Below are 23,231 nucleotides of genomic sequence, written 5' to 3'. Positions count from 1 at the left end.
TTCACACTCCAAAAGCTCCCAGTTCAGGGTCCTGCCTTTCTTCCCTGGGTTTCTCCTCTGAAATCAGATGCCCCTGTTTCCCACTGGGGAAGGAATGAAAAGCTCTCCTCTTTCTGGGGCTGTTTTTTGGACCTGGACAAGCTTTATGTTACATTTAATCAGCTCCAAAAGTGAGGCCCAGGGTCGGGTCATTCTTACTCTTCTCACAGGCTTGGGAGACTTGAGGTTGAATATTTTCAGTGTTGTTGTGTAAAAATGGCTGGATTTTGGTGCAAGAGGGAGAAAGGGGGAGCACTCAGAGGGTTTGGAGGTTCAGCTTGGCCTGGCATGCCAGACTGAGCCCTGATGGTCTGTGCCCCTGCTTGTGTTGGGAGGATGATTAATTCTTCAAGGATTTACACGAGAGGTGTTAAAAAGATTTTTTCCAAAAGCTTAAACAAGGTTGTAAAGTAATAAAACTTTTTTTTTTTTTCCTTTTTTTCCTTGGGAGATGCACAGGTGAGGCACTTTGTCCTACATGTGCTTGTAAAAATATTTAGGTAAGGCCTCTCATGCCTGGCCTTAAAGAAATAAAACTCTCCTAAGACAGGAATGTTTTTTTCACAGATTTACAGCGGGTTAAGAGACAGGAAACGGGGTTAGGAGTGAGTGGTTGGTTCTCACAGGGAAGGGCTGTTCCCAGCCAAGTGTCCTGCTGAAGATCAGTGCTCTTGCAAAGACTCCCTGTTCCAGATTGGTCCTAAATAAGGTGGCCAAACTGAAACAAATCAGTCGGATTTGAGGGGAATTTGCCTTGAAAAGAAGGATGAAAGTTGAGACCTGCTGAGGGATGAAGTGGCAGATGGAGAAGAAACCACCCCGGGTTCATCTGCAGGAGCAGAGGCACGATTCCCAAAAGGCACAGGGACTTCTAGGAAGTATTTGATAAATGGGAAATCCTGAGCATTGAATGGCCATGCTGTGATGTCAACTTCTGCTATTTATTTCCAAATCTGAAATGCAAAGAGCTTGGAACTGTGTGTGTGCCTGAAGAAACGGGAATGGGATCCGTGCGTGGAAAGGCCACGATTGGAGATCTGGAAAAGCTGCTAAAGAGCCTGAATTTCTGGAGCTCCTCAGCTCAGAAAGGCACAGCCCATTCCAGTGACAGGGACAAGCCCAAGGTGACTTGTTCTTTCCTAGAAACCACGTCCCTGCCCACGGCTCGGGGAGCAAACAGGTTTGGAATGAGCTGAAGTCCCTGCTTGGGCTGTGCCCTCACTGTGCCCCTGCTTGTACCTGCTCAGGGGGGCATGGGTGGCTTCCAGCAGGGCATGGAGAAGGCCCAGTGTGCCCACTGCTGGCATCTGAGATGTCCAAGTGGCTGATAAGATAAGGCAGGGGGATAAATGTGTCCCGTGTTCCTTTCTCATAACATTTACACGAAGGTTTGTGGTGGAGGATGTTGGCCTTGGTGGCCTTGCTATCGAAGGTTTTCCAGTCCTCCCTGTTTTGATTTTTTCATGTTGTTTACTGCTTTTCTGGTTGGATGGCAAGCTCAGTCTTTCTGGGGGGTTGGATTCTTCTGCTCTGGGATCTGTGTAACCACTAGAATTGTGTTTGTGATGTACCTGGCACTTTCAGCAGCTGCAGAAGTTCCTGCCTGCAGCCTGCTCCTATTTCTGTGGGACCATCCAGGTGCCCCTGGAGAACTGGTTTCTGCTTTGGCTGTGAACTTGCCTTACCCATTATTGACATCCAGAAATGGTTTAGGATAAATAAGATGTGTGTTGTGGGCTTTTTTACATTTTTTTTTTTATATTTTTTAATTTTTTCTTGCTGTTGCTGCTCTGCCTTTTGCAAGTCGTGCGTTAGAGAGTCGTCACGGGGGCAGGTGATAATTTGGGCAACGTTAACTCTGTAAATGGAATGTTTATGCATGTTTATAGTGCACAAACCTGTAAATGCCCCAGAAGATGCCCCTTTTTATTCCTGTTGCCACCAGCCATCTGCCAACAGATCAGCACTTTCCTACAGCTGGTTCCAGATACTGGGGGAAACACCAGGGTGATGCCATTTACCTGCAGTTTAGTGTTGATTTTATTTAAAGTTCATCTTCCACGATGTCATAAGAGTTCTTAATCTGCCAAAAATTAACCTTGGTGTGGAACAAGATAAAATACAGTAACTCACTGGAATCTGTGCTTCACTTGTCTCCAGGCTCTTTGTCAGGGAGAGGGTTGGGTTTTTTTGGAGTGTTTGGAGAAACATGAGAGGACATCTGGAATGGGCATCTCTGTTTGTGAGAGTTTGGTTGCAGAGCCCTCGCTCAGTGTTGTGCAACTGGTGAATATCAGGGGCTGTTCTGTCTTCATGGAACAGCAAAATCTGCCAGTTTGCTCAAGTAATTTATTCTAAAGCTTAATAGGCCTCTGTTTACTTGCAACAGTGACCCTAACTGAAGAACTGACACAGCTCTCCAGCTCCAGAGCCTGTCCTTGGCTTTTCTTGCCAATCATTTTGGCTTTACAGTTCCATCCTCATATAATTAAAAATTCTTCTGGGCTGTGTGAAAGGCACAGGGAGCAGAAACTGCGGGTCTGACGAGTGGTGCCAAATGGACAAAGGAAAATGCATTTGGGGAGAAGAAATTCCCTTCTAATCTGCTTTTCATCAAAGGTCACCTTGGGCTGGAGGCTGTGCTGGGGCTCAGGTCTCTTCCCTGGGCCTCAGGGGGGCTCTGAGTGGGCTTTAAACTCACCTGGGGTTTCAGAAATGGTTGATTTTTAGGAAGTTTGCTCGTCCCCTCAGTTCAGATTCCTGCAGGAATGGGAGCAGTTGTCCGTGTTGGAGAGAAGCTGCCAAACACGGAGTTTCTGATGTGGTTTGTTCTCAGCTCTGTGAGCGCTGTAATTTCTGTAATTAAAAATTCCAGGCTCGTACTTTGGAAACTAAATTTGTGAGTAATTCCTTGGAGTTTGGTTTGATTTTAGAATTTGGCAGTTCCATCAGCAGGGTCATCTTCTCACTTTTGTTTTGCTCGGCGCTTCAGGTTGTTCATCTGAAACGTTTGATGTTGCTCATGAGAAGAGCAAGTTGTTTTCAGGAGGAGAAGAAATTCAGGGAGAAAATCCATCAGTTCCCTCTAGGAAATTCATCCCAAGTGGATGCAGATTGTTGGCTGTGCAGGAACCACTAACGTGCTTTGTTTTTCTTTCCTCACTCAGGTCATGATTTTCGTTTTCTCGTGTCATTCCCTTGAAGAGAGGAAATGGTTGTAGTGGAATGTGTTACAAATAAGCCACTGATACGGAGCCTTTGCAGTTCAGAAACGTTCATAGAGGAGCAAATTTAGCCCCTTTGCTGTCTGTGTTCTGCAACCTGCCCGGGCAAAAAGGGAACTAAACATGACGACTTCGTCTATCAGACGGCAGATGAAGAACATTGTGAACAATTACTCAGAGGCCGAAATAAAAGTTCGGGAAGCGACCTCCAATGACCCCTGGGGTCCTTCCAGTTCGCTGATGACTGAAATAGCAGATCTGACTTACAACGTTGTGGCCTTTTCTGAAATTATGAGCATGATCTGGAAGCGGCTCAACGACCACGGCAAGAACTGGCGCCACGTCTACAAGGCCCTGACGCTCTTAGATTACCTGATCAAAACCGGCTCCGAGAGGGTGGCCCAGCAGTGCAAGGAGAACATTTTTGCCATCCAGACGTTGAAGGATTTCCAGTACATCGACCGAGACGGCAAAGACCAGGGCATCAACGTGAGGGAGAAGTCCAAGCAGCTGGTGTCGCTCCTGAAGGACGACGAGCGGCTCAAGACCGAGAGGGCCCAGGCCCTGAAGACCAAAGAACGCATGGCCCAGGTGGCCACCGGAGTGGGCAGCAACCAGATCACCTTTGGCCGAGGCTCCAGCCAGCCCAATTTGTCCACCAGCTACTCAGAGCAGGAGTATGGCAAGTCTGGAGGTTCCCCAGCGTCTTACCACGGCTGTAAGTACGGGTGGCAAACACACAGGAAAAAATTCCTTTTCTTCCGAGAGATTTTTTGCATCCAGATTTGCTGCTGGAGGTGAGGGTGAACCTGAGATAGCTCGGTTGGTTGGAACGTGGTGCCAGTAACACCAAAGCGTTCAACTTTGGGGTGAATCCCTTTATGGGATTCAGCTGAGTTGGACTCAGTGATCCCTGTGGGTCCCTTCCAGCTCAGAATATTCTGTGGTCTGGTTGTGCTGCCTTTGTGGATCTGCTCCATGGCATCAGTGCCTGCTCCATGGCATCAGTGCCTGCTCCATGGCATCAGTGCCTCCTCCAAGGCCTGGCTGAATGTTTGCTTGGAGGGGATGTGTGCGCTGACTCAGTTTGAAAAGCAGTTGTTCACTGTCAGATCCCACAGGTAGCACTGTCAGGCTGCTTTGGTGAACGTGGCCCAGTGTTTGATGTGGGAGGGAGATTGTGAAGGGATTTTTTTCTGAGGTTTTTTTTGCTTGGAAATTCATTCTTTTTGTGAAGTATAACCCATAGAATCATAGGATGATTTGGGTTGGAAGGACCTCAAAGCTCATCTTATCCCACCCCTGCCATGGGCAGGGACACCTTCCCCTAGCCCAGGTAGCTCCAAGCCCTGTCCAACCTTGAATTCAAGAAAAAAAAATAGAAATCCAGAATATTTCCAGGATCATTTTGCTTCTTGATGCTGCTGCTGTTGTTCTTTGGCAAGAGTGCTGCTGTTTAATTTCCTTTATTGCTTACTCAGCAGTTCTTGGAGCAGTAATGCTTTGAGTCTGCCTGTATTTAAATATTTACTTTCTGGTGTGTAAGTACCTCCTCTAAATACTATATTTCATTCTTAAAAAATTAATACAGTGATGTGGGAAGAACAAATTCTTTCTACCCCTGCTTGGGGGGGACTCCCTGTCATGTCAGGAAGAGGCCTGATTTGGCACTAAATCCTCCTTAATGTAAGTAATGATCTGATGAAAGCTGCTTTGGCTGGAATGTCAGTGGTTGTGGTCTAATTCTGAAGGAAAATCTCGTCTTTAAATGAATGTTTAGGGTGTGTGGAGGGCTGTAACCCAGCCAGGGTGGAGAATCCTCTGAGCACCAGCTCTAGGAATCTGAAGTTTGTCATGTCCTGGGTCCCAAAGCGCTGCTGGAATCAGAAATGTGTGAGTGTGCAAACGCTTCCTGGGGAAGGCAGAGTTGTGTCCATTTAAAGCTGTGGAGATGAGCGGGAAAAAATCCTTTTATTTCCAAAAAAAGAAATATTTTTGCGGATAACGTGCATGAAGGTTTCTAGGTCTGAGATTTTTTTTTTTTTAATCTCTTAATGATGAGTTGGATAACAAACCTCTTATTTTTTTGTGTGATAATCATATTTCTGGATGTACACAGGGTTTTTATAATAACCATCCTAGAGCATTGTTTCAGTGGGAATTTTGAAAGCACATCACGTATATTGTTACCACAACAACAACCTGTTTCTCTTTTGAAGTCTGTAAATCACTCTTAACTACCACAAAAATTCCTTCATTTAGGATGTAGCTTGAAATACCCTTTTTAACTCGGGCTGAGGGACTGAGTTATGCTGAGCACACCTGGGCTTCCACAGGGTGATTGTCTCACCAGCTCCTGCCTTTAATCAGTGCCTGGAACTCTTGTTTGGCACCTCAAACGCTGCCAGAGGCTCCCAACTGTTCGTGCCAGCAATGCAGGGTGTGTTCCTGAACTGTTCCTGGGGAGAAGCAGCAACTTGGGCCGTTCTTTCAGTGCAAAGTGTGGATTTAGTGGATGCTCCCGTTCCCCTGTGTGGCAGGATTGCTTCTGAGGTAATGATTTCTTAAGCTTTTCTTCCTCCTCCCCGCTGAGCACAGACCTAAGAAGCTTTAGAAATCTCAGGCTCTTCTTTCCCGCTCCCCCCTCAACCTCAGTTCTTCCTCTGTTGTGGCCTCTCCTGGACTCCTCACAGTGGCTCAGCCCAAACACTGTCAGTTTTTTGCATTTTGAAGTTTTCATGTGTTTTTGTCAGGTTTATTTGAACACAGAGCAGAAAGCGAGGCAGCACCTTTCAGAACAGCTGGGTTAATACTTCTGGTAGTGGCAAACTGGGCAGAGCTTTATCCTAGGAAACCAGGAAGGAGTTTCATTAAAATCCAGACATTTAATCCCTTACATCAATGTGGGGTTATTCCTGTGCCTTCTAAATTTGATGGAAAAGATGCTTTTCGTTATTTAAAGTGAACGAGATTGTATGCATCCTGTTTTATTTTTTTTTTAAGTGATAACCTCCTTTTGTTCTGTAAAGATGGGTTCAGTATGAAATATGTGAAAGGAATTAAGTTATGCTTGGCTGCTGGGAAATACTCTCCTTGTAGATGTGGTTGCTGCACTGTATATTCTGGCAGAATTCTCTTTCATTCCTCTGAGCCTTTGAAGAGGAGATCAGAGACATTTAGATTTGCAATCTATAGCATGAGGTTTGCCTCTTAAAAATGTACTTCCCTCCTCTCTGCTAAATTTCTCACGTGTCTCCTCATCAGTCAGATAGCAGTGAAGTTTGGGAGAGTTAACAGCATTTTTACCAACATCACTAAATGAAATATTCCGTCCCTCAGTGGTTTTGGCATCAGCACGTTTGGCTTTTGTTCCTCGTTAGTGGGGATTGCAGATTTTGGGAATGCATTCCCCTTAATTGGAGAGATGCAAAATCTCATTTTTGAGACTTTTCTTGCAGCAGAAACGAAGCCTGAGGTGGGTTAGTTCCTCCAGGACAGATCACTGGGGGGACAGGACTGTGCCTGAGGGAGCTCCTCCCTTTCTGTCCCTTCCTGGAAGTTCAATATTGGATAAGTCAGTGACCCCTTTTGGGTTTGATGTTGAATCAGCTGCACTGCACAGCTTGAACCCTGCAGTGCTCCCTCTCCTGCTCCTCCCCAGCCTCTCAACACCTGCGGGTTTGGATCTGACTGGTGGATTTTGTACTTGATGTTGAGCTAGAGAGGGTTTTCTTAAAGACTTGCCGGTCATTGTGCCCCAAACTTATCCTTTATGGAACAATAAAAGCAGCACTTACAGCCTGGGAGAGAATTGAGGGTGGAAAGGGATCTCTGGACTGTTGAACAATCATCCCTCACTGCTGCAGGCAAGACTTGGCAAATAAGGACATTTCTCCCCATTTCCTCGTGGGTGTTTTCATCTCCTCTCTAACAGCCCTTTAGAAATGGGGGGATGTGAAATGGGGAAACATCAGAGTTTTTAATAAGATCCTTTCCCCCAAAGCTTTGCCTTAATGACTTGGTTGGCCCTGAAGGTCTCAGTGCTTGGATGATTCCAGGGAGTACGTCTTGGTGAGAGAATGTGAAATTATTGGTGTATTTTTGCTATTTAGTCTCATAACCTGTAAGTGGAAGCCAAGGGAGATACTAAAGCAAAAAGCAGAAATGAATCTCCTTGTCAACAGTTTCTGACATACTGGGAACAATTGGTTTTATCTTCCAGTTGGCAATTAATGCTCAGATCAGGAGCTATGAAACATCCCATGCCAAAATGCATAATATTTTTTTTTTTATTATTCTTTTGGGGGAAACGTGTAAATTCTCTGGAGTTGCATGACATCTGATGTCAGGTTTGGTTTCACTGTGGAGGAGTGTTCTTGTGTGGTGCTGAATCCAAACCTGCTGGGGAGAGGAAGGGGTATCAAGTGGATACCTGAAATCTTTTGGAGCAGTTATCTCTTCACTCCTGTGTGTCTAAATAATTGTCTTTATGCTTGACATCAGTCACCCAGTTTTGAAAACTTCAACCTCCTGCTGCCGGCCTTGTTTCATCTGCAGCTGCCAGTGACCACTTAAATAGGATTCTGGATTTGTGGCTGCCCAGGGAAAAGTAGGGTGTGCTTAATATAGACCTCCTAAGCCTGAACTGGGATGGTGTTTCGAGCCTGGGAGGTGCTGGTGGTGTTTTAAACCCAAGTTTACTGAAGCCACGCTTTGGAGATCCAGGCTGGGGTGGGTTTAATGCCCTGATTTCATTGACACAAACGTGTGACCTGCTTTCAGAGCAGCACTGCCCCGAGGTGGGCTCAGCTCAGCTCAGCTCACAGCCTGATTGAGGAAAAAATTGGTGAAAGATGGGCTGCAAAGGGCTTTTATGGATCTTGGGGAATGCCAGGTCTGTTAACCTGACCTGTACAGAGTCTAGGAGCAGTTTTCTTCAGGTGAATTAATGAGTTTTTAGTCTTTCCAGTGATTGTTGGTATTGAGTTGACTCATTATTTAAAAGCAGTTTTGTGCAGCCTCAGCAAGTTCGTGTTCACTCAGCTGTTTTCTCTCCACTCTAACTTGGAGTAGAAAGTAAATCAGAGGAATTGCTGGTTTGGGTTTGTCATGATAGGAAATCCACAGAATCCCAGACTGGTTTGGGGAAGGGACCTTAAAGCCCATCCAGTGCCACCCCCTGCCATGGGCAGGGACACCTCCCACTATCCCAGGTTGCTCCAACCTGACCTTGGACACTTGCAGGGATGGGGCAGCCACAGCTTCTCTGGGCACCCTGTACCATTCAGATTTCAGAGTGCTCCTGTTTTTAAAGGGTTTTTACATTTTATTTAATAATTTGCAAGTTTTTAATAATTTAGAGGTTGGAACATATATCTGCCCTTCCATCTTAGTCAGGAAATATCATCCAGCAACGAGTTTGAGGTGTTGAATGTGGCAGACTCCTGTCAGATGTCACTTGACAACTTGATTAAATTCCCTCATCATACATCTCTTTTTCTGGTGCTCTGGGTGAAGGTGGGAAGTGCCAGTGGTGTATCCAGGCTCCTGTAGTGGCACTAAATCATCCAGCTCTGTCTGTTCAGAGGGATGTGGGGATCACCTGGGAGGAAAATGCCCCTGAAACCAAAGCAAACCTTAAGGATTTGTTCAGGGTTCCATGAATTTCAGAAGTCTGCTCAGTACAGTTCAGTCCTGCAGGAGGGTTGAGCAGCTCCACCTTGTCACCCTCAGAGGTGTTAGTAACTCCCCTCTTGTGTCTGAAAGATGCTTTAATTCCCAGCGGAAAGGTGGATTACATGATTCCTCCTAGATGAAGCAGTTTGCCTTTCCATCATTTGAGAGGCTGGACTGGCTTTGTGAACGTATCCCACCTTTAGCTGAGGGGTCTTTCATTGGAAGAGTGACAAATGGGATCTCTGCTTGGTTCCTAAAGGAAATTCTGTTGGTTTCTGACTTCTTACCTTGATATTAATCTGATTTTTCAAGTCAGCCTTGGTTTTGTCACCATTTGTGGGTGCACTGATTGAGTGAGGAAGGAGCTTTTCTCTCTGAATAGACGTGACTGAGAAGTGAAGAGTCTGTTCTTCAGAATTCCACCTGCAAATCAGAAAAAGAAAAACCCCAGGAATAACAAAACCAACCCCAAACCCCCAGCACAGCCTTCTGAAGGGAAATGCAGAGCCTGACTTGTGTGCTGGGAGTGATTTGTGCCATTAATGCAGGCAGTGACTCTGCTTTCCGTGTCCTTTACATTCACTTCAATCAGCCACATCCATCGACATCTGCAGAGGGCTTTTAACACTGCCAAAATATCAGAAATTATCAATACACGTGTCTGAAAGACCTCAGAGCCTGGCCTGGGCACCGATGGTGGAGCAGGATCCTGCTGTAGTGATTAGCTGAGGTTGGAGATGATTCCCAGCCCTGCAGGAGCAGATTCCCACCGGTTTTGCTTCCGGGCAGCCTGGAGGGCCTGGGATCTCCAAATTCCCAACAAAGCAGGGCTTAGCCAGGTCAGAATTGATCTATTGAGGCCCATCTTACATAAACATCTGAGTTAACTGTCATGTGCTGGGGGATAAGGGATGCTTTGTGTGCCAGAGATCCTGTCACCGAGGCAAGAACCTTTCTGCTGGATCCTGGGAATTCAGACCTTGGTGCAGGATGAGGCCCAGACAGGAGTGAAGTTGCTGGATGGAACACGTCAGGTTACTCCCAGGAACAGTGTTTTGAATTTTCCTTAATCCTTTCTCAAACAATTTGCTGGCAACTCTTTAATATAGGTGGGTTTATAACACTGCAGAGGTTTAAATGTAAAATAGCAACATTCCTATAGTTCGGGGTGTTTTTTTTTAAAAATGAGGCCCACGGAGGAATTTCAAATGGGCATTTTTCCTTTTTTTTCTTTTGAAAAGGAGTTTGGAAGTGCCTTTTAGAGTTAATGAAACCAAGCGGAATGAACTGCTGGAAAGCTTAAAATTGAAAAGAAATCATTCCTGTCCTTGAGACCCCCGTTATTCTCCGTGTTCAGATCCTGGAGCTGCTGATGTTGGGCTCTGTTGGGAGCTGTGAGCTCATGGAGCTCCCTGCCAAAGCAATCCAGCCCTTCCTGTGCATGGCTGGGAGGTGAGGACCCACCAGGGGAGGGCCAGTGGGATGCAATTCCCGCTCCTTGCAGCTTTTTTTCCGGGCAGAAGGGCCGTGAGCTGCTAAAAGCTGCAACTGGTGAGTGTGTTCAGCAAGTCCTTCCTGTGGAAATGGCAGGAAGATCCATCAGAATGAACCAAGTTCATATAATTTTAAAGTTGCTGTGCCATCAGCTTCTTAGTTGTTATGGAATGCAGTTACACCAACAGGGATGGAAAAGCTGAAGTGCAGGAAATCCCATTTCCCCCCCAGATTTGGAGTTAAAAATCTGGAGGACCAGAAGGTGCCTCCCTGCTCATGGTCCAGGTCCATCCGCTCTCAGGTGACTCTCTTGGTGTCCACGCTTACCCAGCTCTGGTTTTCAACCGGTTATGACTCTTTCCTTCTCTTATTCCCTGCTGGAAAACTGCTCTTCTCTGCTTGTCTCTCAAATCTGTTCATGGCCAGTTTACACCATTAGTTCTTGCCCCTTTGCCTTAAACAGCTTTTCTCACTCTGTGCTGTTTGCAAGCCTGGTTATGTTTAACAACCATAAACTGCTCAATCTTCTTTTGGCGAAGATAAACACATAAAAACAATCTCCGTGCTCTGAAGGGAAGTGTTTCCACCTCCATTCTGGTTTGAAATCACCCACCTTGCATTTGAGTGACCAGAACGAGTGCTGATGTTTGACCTCTGCTGGCTGGGAATTCTCACATGCTTTAGTTATATTGTTTTAAATAGTCCATATTGGACAGCCTGGCTGTGACTGGTGGGGCAAAGAGGCTAAATTTGGTTATTTTATATGAAAAAGTTTGAAAAAGTAATAGAATTGAGAGGTATGAGTAAGGACTTGTCTGGTTGGCTTGAGAGCCTCGGGACCAGCACAGCTTTGGGGGAATCGTTCTGGGGGATAAATTAATTTGTCCCTTTAGAACCAGTCACCTGCCTTGGGGCCTGTTGGATGAGAGAGGAAGTTGCACTTCTCCTTTTGAAATGTCATTTTGGAGAGGAGACACTGGCAAGTGTTTGGAGGATTAAAGCAGGGATGAAAAAAGTGCTTTTTCAACGTAGTTTGGCAATCTCAAAACACGCCCAGCTGGCCTGCTAAGAAGGAACTGGGTTTCTTAGACCTTGCCATGCTAGTTTAAAAACATGATTCCTCTGTATTAAATGTCAATGTATATTTTGCCAAGCTAATTATCATTCCAGCCCTTGACTGCAAGCTTCCTTGCCAAACTGAGATAAAATTTCTGTGTGAATGATTTGATGCTAGAGATTTATCTGTGAGAGTGAGCAGAAAAAAAAAATGTTTAGTTACTGTCCAGTGCTAAACCTACTAATGTTGTCCCATTGGGATGGGAATTTCTGCACGTTGGTGTCGTGAAAACATCGAGAAAAGATGGTTTGTATGTTGAGAAATTGCATATTTTAGCTGTCAAGCTCGAGTGTTGCTCGAGGAGGGGGGGGGAGATCACAACCTAGAGCTCAGCTAATAGAAATCTTCAGCCAAAAAAAAAGCCCCCAACCCATAAACCAAACCCTTTCTTAACAGAGAATGATCCGGTATTTGTGTAAATTTGGTGTCTGAATGGTTGGCTTGTTTGTCCCTCAGCCTGCTCAGCAGTTAAGAACAGTTCTTTATCTTGCCATTAGGACTGTATTATTTTACAGAAAAGTGGGTGGTATCCAGTTTTCCCCCGAGATTGCCCAACTCCCAGCAGTGAGGTGGGGAGACCTAAGAAACACCAACAGATGTCCTCTTGAACAATTAATTCCCTGCATTTTTAAGTCGGTGTCCTGCCCCCAAAGTCCTTGTAGATGTTACAGCCCCTTGTTTTCTGGGAATATTTGTCCTTTAAACCACCTGACCGTTTGACTGTTGTGGCTGGTTCCTTCCCCTCAGCCGGGAGGGCGGCGATGGAAGGGGAGGGGGAGGGTGGAGGATAAAATTCTATTAGAGCACCAATCAGTCCTGCCACATTTCTTGTCGTTTGACCTGCTAAATTTGGTGGGTTTTGTCTCCCAACAGCCACGTCCCCCCGGGTGTCCTCGGAGCTGGAGCAGGCGCGGCCGCAGACGAGCGGGGAGGAGGAGCTGCAGCTGCAGCTGGCGCTGGCCATGAGCCGGGAGGTGGCGGAGCAGGTCGGTGCCCGTGTAGGTTTTGCCTTTGATAGTTGAGATTACCATCCTGGGGTTTTGTTTTATTTATTTATTTATTTATTTATTTATTTATTTATTTATTTATTTTGTCCCCCCCAATGGCAGCTTGGCTTTGCTCCAAAGCTCCGTCTTTTGGAAGATGTTGCTTCTTGTATATTTTTATTATTATTATTATTATTATTTTTGGTTGTGTTTTTTTATATTTTTTAAGTCTCTTTTTATAAAAGTAACTTCAGCCTCCGAGCTGTTTTGAGACTAGTGGAAGATGACAGTCACTTTGCAAGAAGACTTTGTGTGGGAGGATGTTAATCAGCACGTTACTGAAGATGTTTTCAGTTAGGAAGAACTGGAAACATGACTGGTCCTGAAAACCTTCATTAATGCCAGTGAATTCTGATTCCAGTGGAATTTTGAATGGTCTGGTTGTTTGGTGAGAGTGTCTGGAATTAAGAGGGTGACCTGACACAAAGTACCAGAGTATATAAAGAACCTGGTTTAAAGTAACTTGATTCCTAATCTGTCACCTGAGTTATGTTGCTGTGCTAATTCTTAAGAAGTTCATTTTGAATTTGGAGCAAATGATGGATAAATAATTGTGGATAAAGTTTGCTGCATGTTAATATATAACGAAGTTGAATCTCAGCTTGAGTGAAAATTCAAGTCATCCCTGCTGAGTGTCTGTAATGTTTCAGAGGCTTCCTGTGACAATTTAGCTTAAGCTGCGTGTTAAGCATGGGTATCTCTGTGCTTGGAAAGGAAAACTATCACCCAGTACACTGTATCATTGTTGAGCAATAAAGGGAAAGAAAATACAAATCAGAATCTAATCAGTTGAAGTAGCTTGAAAAGTGACAAGGGAAATACCAGCTGGGGGATTAGTCAACTTCTGACAGATGTGATGCAAGCAGAGACACTGAAAGTATTTGAATGTACCACAAACAGTGCAGTTTACAGATGTTTAAACCTTCAAATTACATGGAGTTGGCTCAACTGATTCCCTTGGTGTTCTTTACAACACTTGTATCAGCGTGGAGGGAAGCTGAGAACAGCCAGGGCAATGACAATTCAGTTCCCTACGACCTCCAGCGGTTCAGAATCTTGGTGACAATTTACAGAGGGGCTGTTTACCCGAAGTTCTGTGGTGTTTGTACCTGCCAACTGAATTTTGGAGAGATTGCTGCATTTTATATTCCCATCAGGAATAAAACAACACGAGGGTAAATGTCAATCAGCCAGCTGGATTGTGCTGGTGTCGCAGGGTCGGGGTGCTCCCCCATCTCTGGTTGAGGCAAGAACCACAAGAAAATTCCTCTCCCCTCACTCAACTGTGTCCAAATTGCAGCCAGTGATCCCACCAGCACTGCCAGGGTGGCAGGGAGGGCTGGCCAGGCCTTCCTGCCCAGGGGTTGGATTCCTGGAGGGAGCAGCAGCTCAGTGCAGGCTCATGGTCTATATCACCAGTGTTGATTTCCTTTGCAGGAGGAGCGCCTCAGACGCGGAGATGATCTGAGATTACAGATGGCTCTGGAGGAGAGTCGCAGAGACACAATTAAAATTCCCAAAAAGAAGGAGGTAGTGCCTTCGACTAAGAAACTCCCGGTCATGCTGCCAAAAGCTGAGATACAGTAACACAAAAATAGCTTAATACTGAGCTCTTTTATGCTTTTGGGATTGCTTTGTTGTGTAGCTTAAAAGCTTCTTCCGTGTGGGTTAAATTTCGAGCTGCTAGTCAATGCAGGTGTGTAAAAGGAAAAAAAAAAAAGAAAGAATAATAATAATAATTGCTTCTTCACTCTCACGGGTTTGTACTTCAGAGTGACAATGCTCTTGATTAAAGCTCAGATTATTCCTGCCCTCAGCACACCACTTTGTTGGACCTGATGGACGCCCTGCCCTCCTCGGCACCGGCCCCGCCGAAAACGGAGCCCTGGGGACCTCCTGCTGTTGCAAACCAAACTGATCCCTGGGGGGGATCCACAGTGGCAGCTCCTGCCTCTGACCCGTGGCAATCATTTGGTAAGAAGAAAAGTGCCTGGGGTGGGGGGGGAAATGTTGTTTTTAAAGGATTTTTGCTTTTTGATGTTGAGCTTTTTCAAAGTTCCTCCCGTGTCTGGTGTCACTCTTGGGTATTAGTCCATCTTGGTTGGTTCCCAGAGTCTAGAACTGACGTTCCCCAACTCATTTCCAAGCAGAAACAAATGGAAATTTCACGGTTTTCAAACAGCTGGGTTTTTGTGTGGGCATTCTGTCTGTTCTGCTTCAGGCTGATGGTTGTACAGCCTCTTCCTTAAAGTGCTTCAGAGTCGTTTACATCGGCATTCAACGCAACACCATCAGGTTCCTGATGAAAATGTTGAAGTTTAATAATGAAATGCCTTGTTTGGGGTTTTTCCCCCTCCTCGTGGTGGCATTTAAGGAACCTACAAAGCTGCTGGGCCAGCTGCAGGTCATCGTTCTAAGTGTCATTTGTTTCTCTTTTGGTGACAGGAAATCGGAACAAGCCCCAAGTTTTGGGCCCTAAGGCTATTCAGTGTATTTTTCCATCGTTAAAACCAAACAAAATCCAGCTCTCTTCAATTCTCCTGCTTGATCTGTCACCCTCTGACAGCATTTTCCTTGCATCACTTTTGGGCTGTAGTGTTTTTTGTCACTGCCTCCCAACTTTGTTCCACCACAGCACAACCCCGTATTCCAGCTTGCTGGTTTCTTGGCTCCCAAGGATGGTCCTGAAGATGTAAGATTTAGGAGTTTTCTGATGAAAAGAGTGACTCATTAAATGGTATTTCTCAAGTCCTGCATGGGCTGTGGTGTTCCAGTGGAGCTGATGGAAGCTCCGGGAAGGGATCTTCCCAAACGCTCTCATTTCCTGCGCTCCCTTTTATGAAGGAAAAGACATTTTGGGAAGCTGCAGTTGATGGGAAATGCTGTCATTAGCATTTCTGGTGGGGCATTGCTGTAACTCAGCACTGAGGGCAGATAAAGGAAGTGTAAGTACCGACGTGGGAATAGTTGGGCTTCCTTGGAGGGTTTTGGCATTTCCTGATGCGGAGCTGCAGCGAGACCACGGGCCCTGCTGATGGAACAAAACCCAGCACTGCAGATGGGCATTTATGCACTTTGGTGATTGAGTTTATGGGAGTGAAGAGTTGTCACAGATTTCCAATAAAAATGAGAATCCTGAACATACAGGCTTTGGGTTAAAAATAAAAATAAAATAAGGATATCAGTGGGAAGCTCAGATCTGTGTCAGGAGTGCTTACACATGGGAATGAAAAAGCACAGCTGGCTCAGGGAAGCCGATTATGTTTTTGAAAAATAACAGGGTGGTTAAAAGAGATGGAAAACATTCCCTTTGCGTCTTAGGTATCTTTCTCCAGGTGTGTTTTATATCTCATACCTTTTACCTCTGGGCTTTTTATAAACTTTCCCCCGAGTTCACAAATAGACCCTGTGATTTAGGTCACCTCCAGTCAGGTATTGTCAGTTGGGGTGGAAATGTCTGTCACAAAAGCCAGTTTATTTTCTTGTTGGAACTGCAGATATTTTTATTCAGTTTCAAAGGGGAGGGATTTGTTTATTCCTCTGCCTTGCACAGAATTTCCTGGTGCTTGTTGTTCAGGGCGTGTGACATGGATACTGGGAGTTATCAGTGTTCCTGGTGCTGGACTGCTTCACCTGTTCATGTTCAGTGTTAATTGGCAGTAAAGGCTCATAAGAGAGGTTAATCTCGCAGGAAAGCTTTCCAAAGGGAAGCTGGACTCACTGATCTTCCCGCTGACTCTTTTTGCAGGTGCCAAACCAGCTGCTTCCGTTGACCCTTGGGCAGCACCAGCAGGATCCACAGCTCAGCCTCTGTCCAAAAATGACCCTTGGGCTCCTGCTCAGTCATCTTCTACTGCAGCAAAACCTGTGGATCCCTGGGGACCAGCTCCTGCAAACAAACCTCTCTCTACTTCTGGTGAGGAACAGTCTCGTGTTCTTTGAGCAGTGAGGAGAAATCCCGACGATGTTCCTGCGTTGTGTGGTTCAGAGCTGAACAACGTGCAGAACTGGCCTGTAAAATAAAAGGGAGTTGTAATAACTGGCAGGAAAAAGAAAATCAAATGTAATTATTCTGACTTAGAGCCCTGAATTCGTGGAGCTGCTTCGTGCTCTGTCCCTTCCACATTCTCCTCTTGGTGTTCGTGGCTGCCTGCTGAGCCCTCGGGACTGCTGCTACTCTTGGGCTTTATCTTTAATTAGACAAGGACTTAATTTCTGGCAATGAATGATCCTATAATTTAAGCTTTCATCATGATAAATAGCTCTGCAGATATGATGTCTCTGCAGATGTAGATTGACAGGTTGAGCAGCTCCACGCTTTTGGAGGTGCAAATGAAGGTTTGTTCCTTCAGACCCAGGGTGTGAAGTGAGCCCTGGGTACCAGGGTGCTGATGGAATTGTCTGGTCATGCTCTGTAACTAATGCAACCTTGATGAGCCTTAATACCTGCTATTTTCATATCAGCACCGTGGCTAAATGCATCCCAAATGCATTTTCTGCCAGCCCTTCATAACAAACAAAGGAATCTGAGTACTGCTAAAAGTTGTCTAATCAGCTTTCCACTGGGCAAAGGGCAATAACTGGATCGTTGTGAGAACCAGCCTTTAACTTTGTTCTTCTTAGGCATTGTTTTTATACTTAATCATCACTTGTTCTCTCGGGGGGTTTTGTCTTTTTGTGCTCTTTTTGGACCTTCATTTGCTTGAAATGCGTTGAAGGTGAAAACTAAATTAGAAAAGCATTTCAACTAATTAAAAAAAAAATCAAAAACCTGCCACACAAACTTTAAAGCTTTTCAGGAGCGTGATTGCTGGTCACTTGGGTTTGGGTTTGCTGCCTCCACTCTGAGGTAAGAGCGTGGAATTTGGAAATGGTGATGTTTTCAGTGGGTGTGAACTCTGGGCAAGTGCTGGTGCTTCAGCTAACGGGGCTTTGCCATCTCAGCAACCTTTGCTATTGCATTTCTCCTCCTTTTCTCTTGGGAAGCACAAGTCAAATCATCACTGAAGCCGTAACAGTGCTAAATTTGCCTTTGGAACTCTGTTCAGAATGTGTTTTACTTGAGGGGCTGATTAACACTTGGTAGTTCAAGCTGTAAATCCATTTCTCCTTCTGCTTTCTCTAGTGCAGACAATCAGCCAAACCCCAGCATGCTCAAGGTGTGCCCTACACTGATTCAAAAGCAAACTGCTCTGAATTAGTTGTTTAATCTTGTAAGAAAGGACAATTTTCTGACGTTATCCTTCTCCCAGCTCCTGGGTAACTCCAGGACCACTCCAACTGCTGCCCTGGAGCCCAGCAGTGGCTTCTTGGTAACACAAATGGCTTAGGAATTGCTTCCAGGAGGATCAGGTGTGGGATGCAACCGAAGATGTGTTAATGACAGGGCTGTCTTGTTGTTTTGAACAGGAAGTACATCTTTTGACCTCTTCAGTAATTTGAATGGTACAGTTAAAGATGATTTTTCTGAATTTGACACACTCCGAACTTCCAAAAAGCCAGGTACGAATCCAGTTCTTAGCATGTGGACAGGTTGGGTGACAGTCACAGCAAACAAATGTCTCTACTACATTTTATTAGAAAAAAAAAAAAATCAGCTTTCACAAAGGGGAGGATTAAAGCTGGTGGTAATGCAGCAGTAAAGAGCTTGTTGTTCACGTTTTGGCCTGTGCATGGACTTGTGGGGAATGGGCCTTTTGCACTGTAATCCATAGAATTGCACTGTGTTGTAACCTCTGGCTGCATTGACCCAGAAATTGGGTTGGATTTTAAATTTCCAGTATCCAACGAGTTTGGAGCAGGGCTTGTGCTCCGAGGGTCAAACAGAACCATGCTGACTGAATTCCTCTCCTGTGTAAATTCTGGTAGGAAGATGAGAAAATACACTTCTATGGATGCTCTAAATTATTTTTCCTTTGGCCATTAGCGACTAAATCCAAACTGCCAGGCCCTCAGTGCCAGGGCTGTGGTACCCGGTGCTCTCAGGATGGTTCTGCCTGCAGGAACAGTGACTAATGCCCAGCTGGGCTTCCTGAACATCAAACCTGGGGGGAATCCAGCTAGGAAGGGCACAGCAGTGGTGTAGGGCAAGGGCAGGAGCCAAGGCTTTGGAGTATCTCTTCCTTGGAGCCTCTGAGTCCCCCGTGGAGCAGCAGAGCTGTGGGAATGCTCATCAGGGCAAAGCAGGGAGCGCCTTCAGCAGAGCTCTGCACCTCTGACCGCAGCTTTCTCCTGCTCTCCTCCAGAACATTTGTCTGCTTGCATGCTAAGGGTGGCCCTGACACACTCCAGCCTGACTAATCCCAGCGTTAGAACTAAACATTCCTGCTGTCAGACACTTCAGGGCTGTCTCTCTGCGTTGGCTGTGTGGATTAATGGGCAGTTTTGTTTGTCCCTTTGTGTTGTTTCAGCTGAATCAGGTTCCACTCTGCCATCTCAGCACAGCGGTACCACAAGTCCCGATCTCTTTGATTCCCAGCACTCGAGTGGGACATCAGGAAAGCAAAGTGCAGCTCGGAAAACCCCGGAGTCCTTCCTGGGCCCCAATGCTGCTCTGGTGAACCTGGATTCTCTGGTGTCTAAGCCACCACAACCTGTTACTTCGCTGAATCCGTTCTTGGCACCAGGTCTGTGTCTGCACAGCCCTTCACGTTTCTGGTTTAGCTTTCCCTCCCTGTAGGAAAACTGTGCATTACTCAGTCCTGGTGGATTTAGAGGAAGGAGTTTTGGGTGTTTCTTGGTTGCTTCAGGCAGCAGATCGTGGCTGAGAGCAGGAAGGTCTCACAGAGGCATCCTGGACTCGCCCAGCATAGTGACAGTCCCTGAAAGCACAGACTTTCTGCTCTTTGTCTGCAGCTAAACTCAGTTCCAGCAGTTTCCCTTTTGCCCTTGCTCTCTCCAGATTATCTGAGGTTCCAGAGAGCAAAATTCAGTGGCTTGCTGGTCAGGCTTCCTTTAGTCTGGCACAGACTGAAATGGTGACACCAAACAAGTGGAACACATAATTTTTAAAAGCTGAAACATGTCCTGAAATTTCCTCGTGTTGCTCATATGGTTGAAACACCCTGAAATTCCCTTTCAGTATCGATTTTTTTTTTTCACTCTTCCAGTGGAAAAAAAAAAGGGCAAAACGCCATTTTATTAAACTCCTTGAGCAGGAAAAAGGCAGTGATTCTGAGCAGCCTTGGCAGTGAGTGCTGAGAGGAAATCTGTGTATCTGCCGTTACCGGTTACTACAGAAAGTTTGTGAGGGGTCACTGGGCCATCCAAATAACGCCGTGCATGGACGGGGAAAGGAATTTGCAGGCTTGGCAGCAATCCAGGGAACCTCAAACGCTGGGAAAGTTGTTCTCTGCTTTTTCTAGCACCGCTGCAATTCGGAAACAAGTTGTTTACTTTGTGAATTCTTGTCCAAACTCGGTGCCAGAAACAGGAAAATGGAGTTGGCTGGTGAGGTTGTGAGGCAAATGTACAAATCAGAGGATCACAGAATGGTTGGGAAGGGATCCTAAAGATCATCCAATTCCACCCCCTGCCATGGGCAGGGACACCTTCCACAGGTTGCTCCAAGCCCCGTCCAACCTGGCCTTGGACACTTCCAGGGATGGGGCAGCCACAGCTTCTCTGGGCAACCTGTGCCAGGGGCTCCCCACCCTCACAGGGAAGGAATTTCTTCCCAATATCCAAACCCTGCTCTCTGTCAGTTTAATCTGCAGTAAAGGAGCACAGAGGGCCTGCAGGTCTCTTCCCCAGTGCAAATTTTAAATAGCATTTAAAAGCTAAAATTGGACACCTGGATGTCATGGTTGGGCATGTCCCAGGTGACCAAATTTGGGACGTCTCTCTCTGGTCAGTACTGTCAGAAGGGGAAACTGTTGGTCAGGGAGGGGATGTTTTGTGGGATTGATGTGTTCAAGGAAACAGCCTGTACTGGTGCCCTGGGGAATTTGCTGAATGGCACCCAGGCAGGTTCACCCTGGGGTGTTCTGGGTTTTGGGAGTGTGTGGGAATGAACCAAAGGTGCATTCTTGGCCAGAAGAGATGATTTCCAGATCTCTGGTGATGTCAGCGCCGTCTCTTTCCCTCTTCCCCCTCAAACCAGGCGCCGCCACAGCCCCGACTCCAATCAACCCCTTCCAAGTGAATCAGCCTCAGCCGCTCACCCTGAACCAGATGAGAGCGAGTCCCGTGATGGGGAGCAGCCCTTCCTTCAGTGCCGTGCCCCCCATGAGCATGGAGCCAATACCTCTGTCTTCCAGGGCCCCCGTGCCCGTGGGGATGGCGCCGATCCCGGCGATGGGCAGCGTGGCCTCGATCAGCAGGATGGGCCAGGGGCTGAGCATTGCAGGATCAATGCCCCAACCTCTCCACAGTACAGGAATCCCGCCGTCAGCCTCCCAGTCTGCAAATACAACTAACCCTTTCCTCCTATAAAGACCCAATTAAAGGAACTTTTCTTTTCCTAGTGTTTCCAGGCTGAAGTCTTTACAGCGGAACGAACGTGGCCTGTGTGGACTGAACGGTGTGTGAGAGACTTGGAAGTAGATTTGCAGTTTACAGTTATGATCTTTGAAGAGTTGTCTCTACTTACCAGTTAATCTAAAAAAAAAATCTAGTCTTTGCTACAGATGGTACCTTACTTTGGCTTGTTGAGCATCATGTGAAAATGTTCAGACTTTTTCACCAAAGTTAGATTCTGCCCATTTTGTTACTTTGTTAATCATTTCAATACACTTTCTAGGGAGAGAAACCTGCCATTTTAGACTCCGTTGGCTATTTTGTAGATGTCAGATCATGTGCTGGATCCTGAAATTTACTATTTACCTGCATCTGTCACTTCCTATGCCCATATGATAGACCTGAGATTCCGAGTGCTAGTGAATGTTTTGCACATAACTACACACAGTTCTAGACTGTTGGTTCACCCATAGTCCTTACTCTTAGACCAGAACGATCCGGAGGGGGCCCAGGTGGCTGGTTTTTTTATGCATTAAACATTGCAAACTCGCACTGCTTTTGGTATCCGAGGTGTGACCCGAGAAAACAAGCTTGTCTCTAAAGGAAAATAACACAAACCCCCCCCCCAGACTAAACACCCAAGAACATGCTCGAGTTGTCGATATGCCGTGTGCTGTCGTGCAGTGTTGAATTTGTACACTACTCTTAAGGACTCCTGGAACTCTCTGTGAGTGGCTGCACTCGTGCTGAGTGAGTGTCCTGCTCTGTGCTTGTCCAGTACCAGCTTCTTTGGAAGTTTTTCATGTGTATTTTGTTTTTATTTGACTTACAATGTGAGTTGAAAGAAAAGGAGAGAAGAAAAAAAAAAAAAAAAAAAAAAAAAAAAAAAAAAAAAAAAAAAAAAAAAAAAAAAAAAAAAAAAAAAAAAAAAAAAAAAAAAAAAAAAAAAAAGAAAAAAAAAAAAAAAAAAGAATTACAGTGGGACAACTTTGAATTCAGTTTCACCGGGGCAAGCTTTAAAACTAATTCAGGCTTAACCTTGCTATATGCAGTTACTCTTGTATACTTTTGCACATATTTTGTTTAGTACAGTTTCATATTTGAGTTTGCAGAGTTACCTAATAGTCCTTTTTTTGCTAATTTTTATAATGTGGTTCTTATTTAACTGTCTGGTTTTGATAGATTTATCAAGTCTGGCTGAAAAAAATTAAGATATTGGCAAATGTCATTTTTATGGTTTTAATGCCCTCTTATTTATGGTTTTAGCTCTTTGTTTCTGTAAAGAGAGTTTAAAAGGGAAGATTAACACTAAAATATTTACTTTTAAATGAAATATTCATAGTGCAAATCAAAAAAAAAAAACAAATCCTCGTGACTAATTATTTTTAGAAGAAATGAATTTGAGCATAACATGATTTAAGACTACATTAAAAAGAAAAAACACTAAAGTCGCCTTTCCCTTGATTTGTTCCCGTTTCCCGACACCCCCCTGCCCTCAAACTGGACAGACTTTTAGCCTTGATGAAGATCCCAAGAGAGGCTGGTGGTGTTTTTTTTTTGTTTTGTTTTGTTTTCCTTGTAACACTTCTTGAGCTGTTAAAAAATTCTAACGTGCAGACCACGACTCGTTTAATTTTATCGGCTTGACCTCTTGTTTTTCCCCCCCCCCATCCCCGCTGGAAGGTTCACCCCGTGGAAAAACCAGGAGAGCTCTCAACTTGTCCCTCTTTTAACCGGCACGTCCGGACTCCTCGGCACCGACCCCGCGCTCGGGGGTTCTGCTGGAGACCGAAATCCACCCCAAATATCCGTGGGTGGGGATGTCTGGGCATCTCTGCGTGGATTGATGCATCTCGGCGGCTTTTCCCGGTTAGGAGGTTGTGGGGAGGGAAAACTGGAGAACAACGAACCGGAGTGGTGTGTCCCGTTGTCCCGGAGCCGGGAGCTGCCACAGGCACGGGGAGCTGTCTCCTGGTGGGAAGAGGGGGATTGAGAGACTATCAGCTGTAGGGCACAATCACGGATTTTTAGCTGTGTAGGTCGGGGTAGCTCTGTTGGTGTGCGGAGCGCTCGGTGCGTGGGTGTTCCTGTGCAGATTGCGGGATCCCCTTTGGATGGTGTGGGACGGGCGAGGAGGATCCCGAGTATTCGTCTGCTCTTTGTTTTTTATAGAGGAGG

General features: G+C 45.7%; 1 protein-coding gene across 7 annotated transcripts in view; it reads left to right on the top strand.

Moving 5' to 3' along the window:
* Positions 1-21,905, top strand: part of EPN2 (epsin 2) — a 37,631-nt gene extending 15,726 nt beyond the window's left edge. For 5 of the 7 annotated variants that reach the window (XM_027900286.1, XM_027900290.1, XM_027900289.1 and 2 more), the window contains exons 2-9: positions 3,207-3,981; positions 12,424-12,548; positions 14,034-14,126; positions 14,414-14,570; positions 16,345-16,512; positions 18,006-18,098; positions 19,007-19,222; positions 20,698-21,905. In XM_027900286.1, coding sequence (XP_027756087.1) covers positions 3,387-3,981; positions 12,424-12,548; positions 14,034-14,126; positions 14,414-14,570; positions 16,345-16,512; positions 18,006-18,098; positions 19,007-19,222; positions 20,698-21,029 — 1,779 coding nt within the window. In that variant the 5' untranslated portion in view covers positions 3,207-3,386 and the 3' untranslated portion in view covers positions 21,030-21,905. The remainder of the gene's footprint in view (positions 1-3,206; positions 3,982-12,423; positions 12,549-14,033; positions 14,127-14,413; positions 14,571-16,344; positions 16,513-18,005; positions 18,099-19,006; positions 19,223-20,697) is intronic. The other 2 variants (XM_027900291.1, XM_027900292.1) reach the window with 2 other exon arrangements.
* The last annotated feature ends 1,326 nt before the right edge of the window (positions 21,906-23,231 follow it).

Source organism: Empidonax traillii, unplaced genomic scaffold (genome assembly GCF_003031625.1).
Source record: "Empidonax traillii isolate 1590-97213 ecotype Southwest subspecies unplaced genomic scaffold, ASM303162v1 scaffold717:size860381, whole genome shotgun sequence".
NCBI lineage: Eukaryota > Metazoa > Chordata > Aves > Passeriformes > Tyrannidae > Empidonax > Empidonax traillii.
The sequence above is the reverse complement of the archived record's forward strand: the minus strand, read 5'-3'. Positions and strand labels throughout refer to the sequence as shown.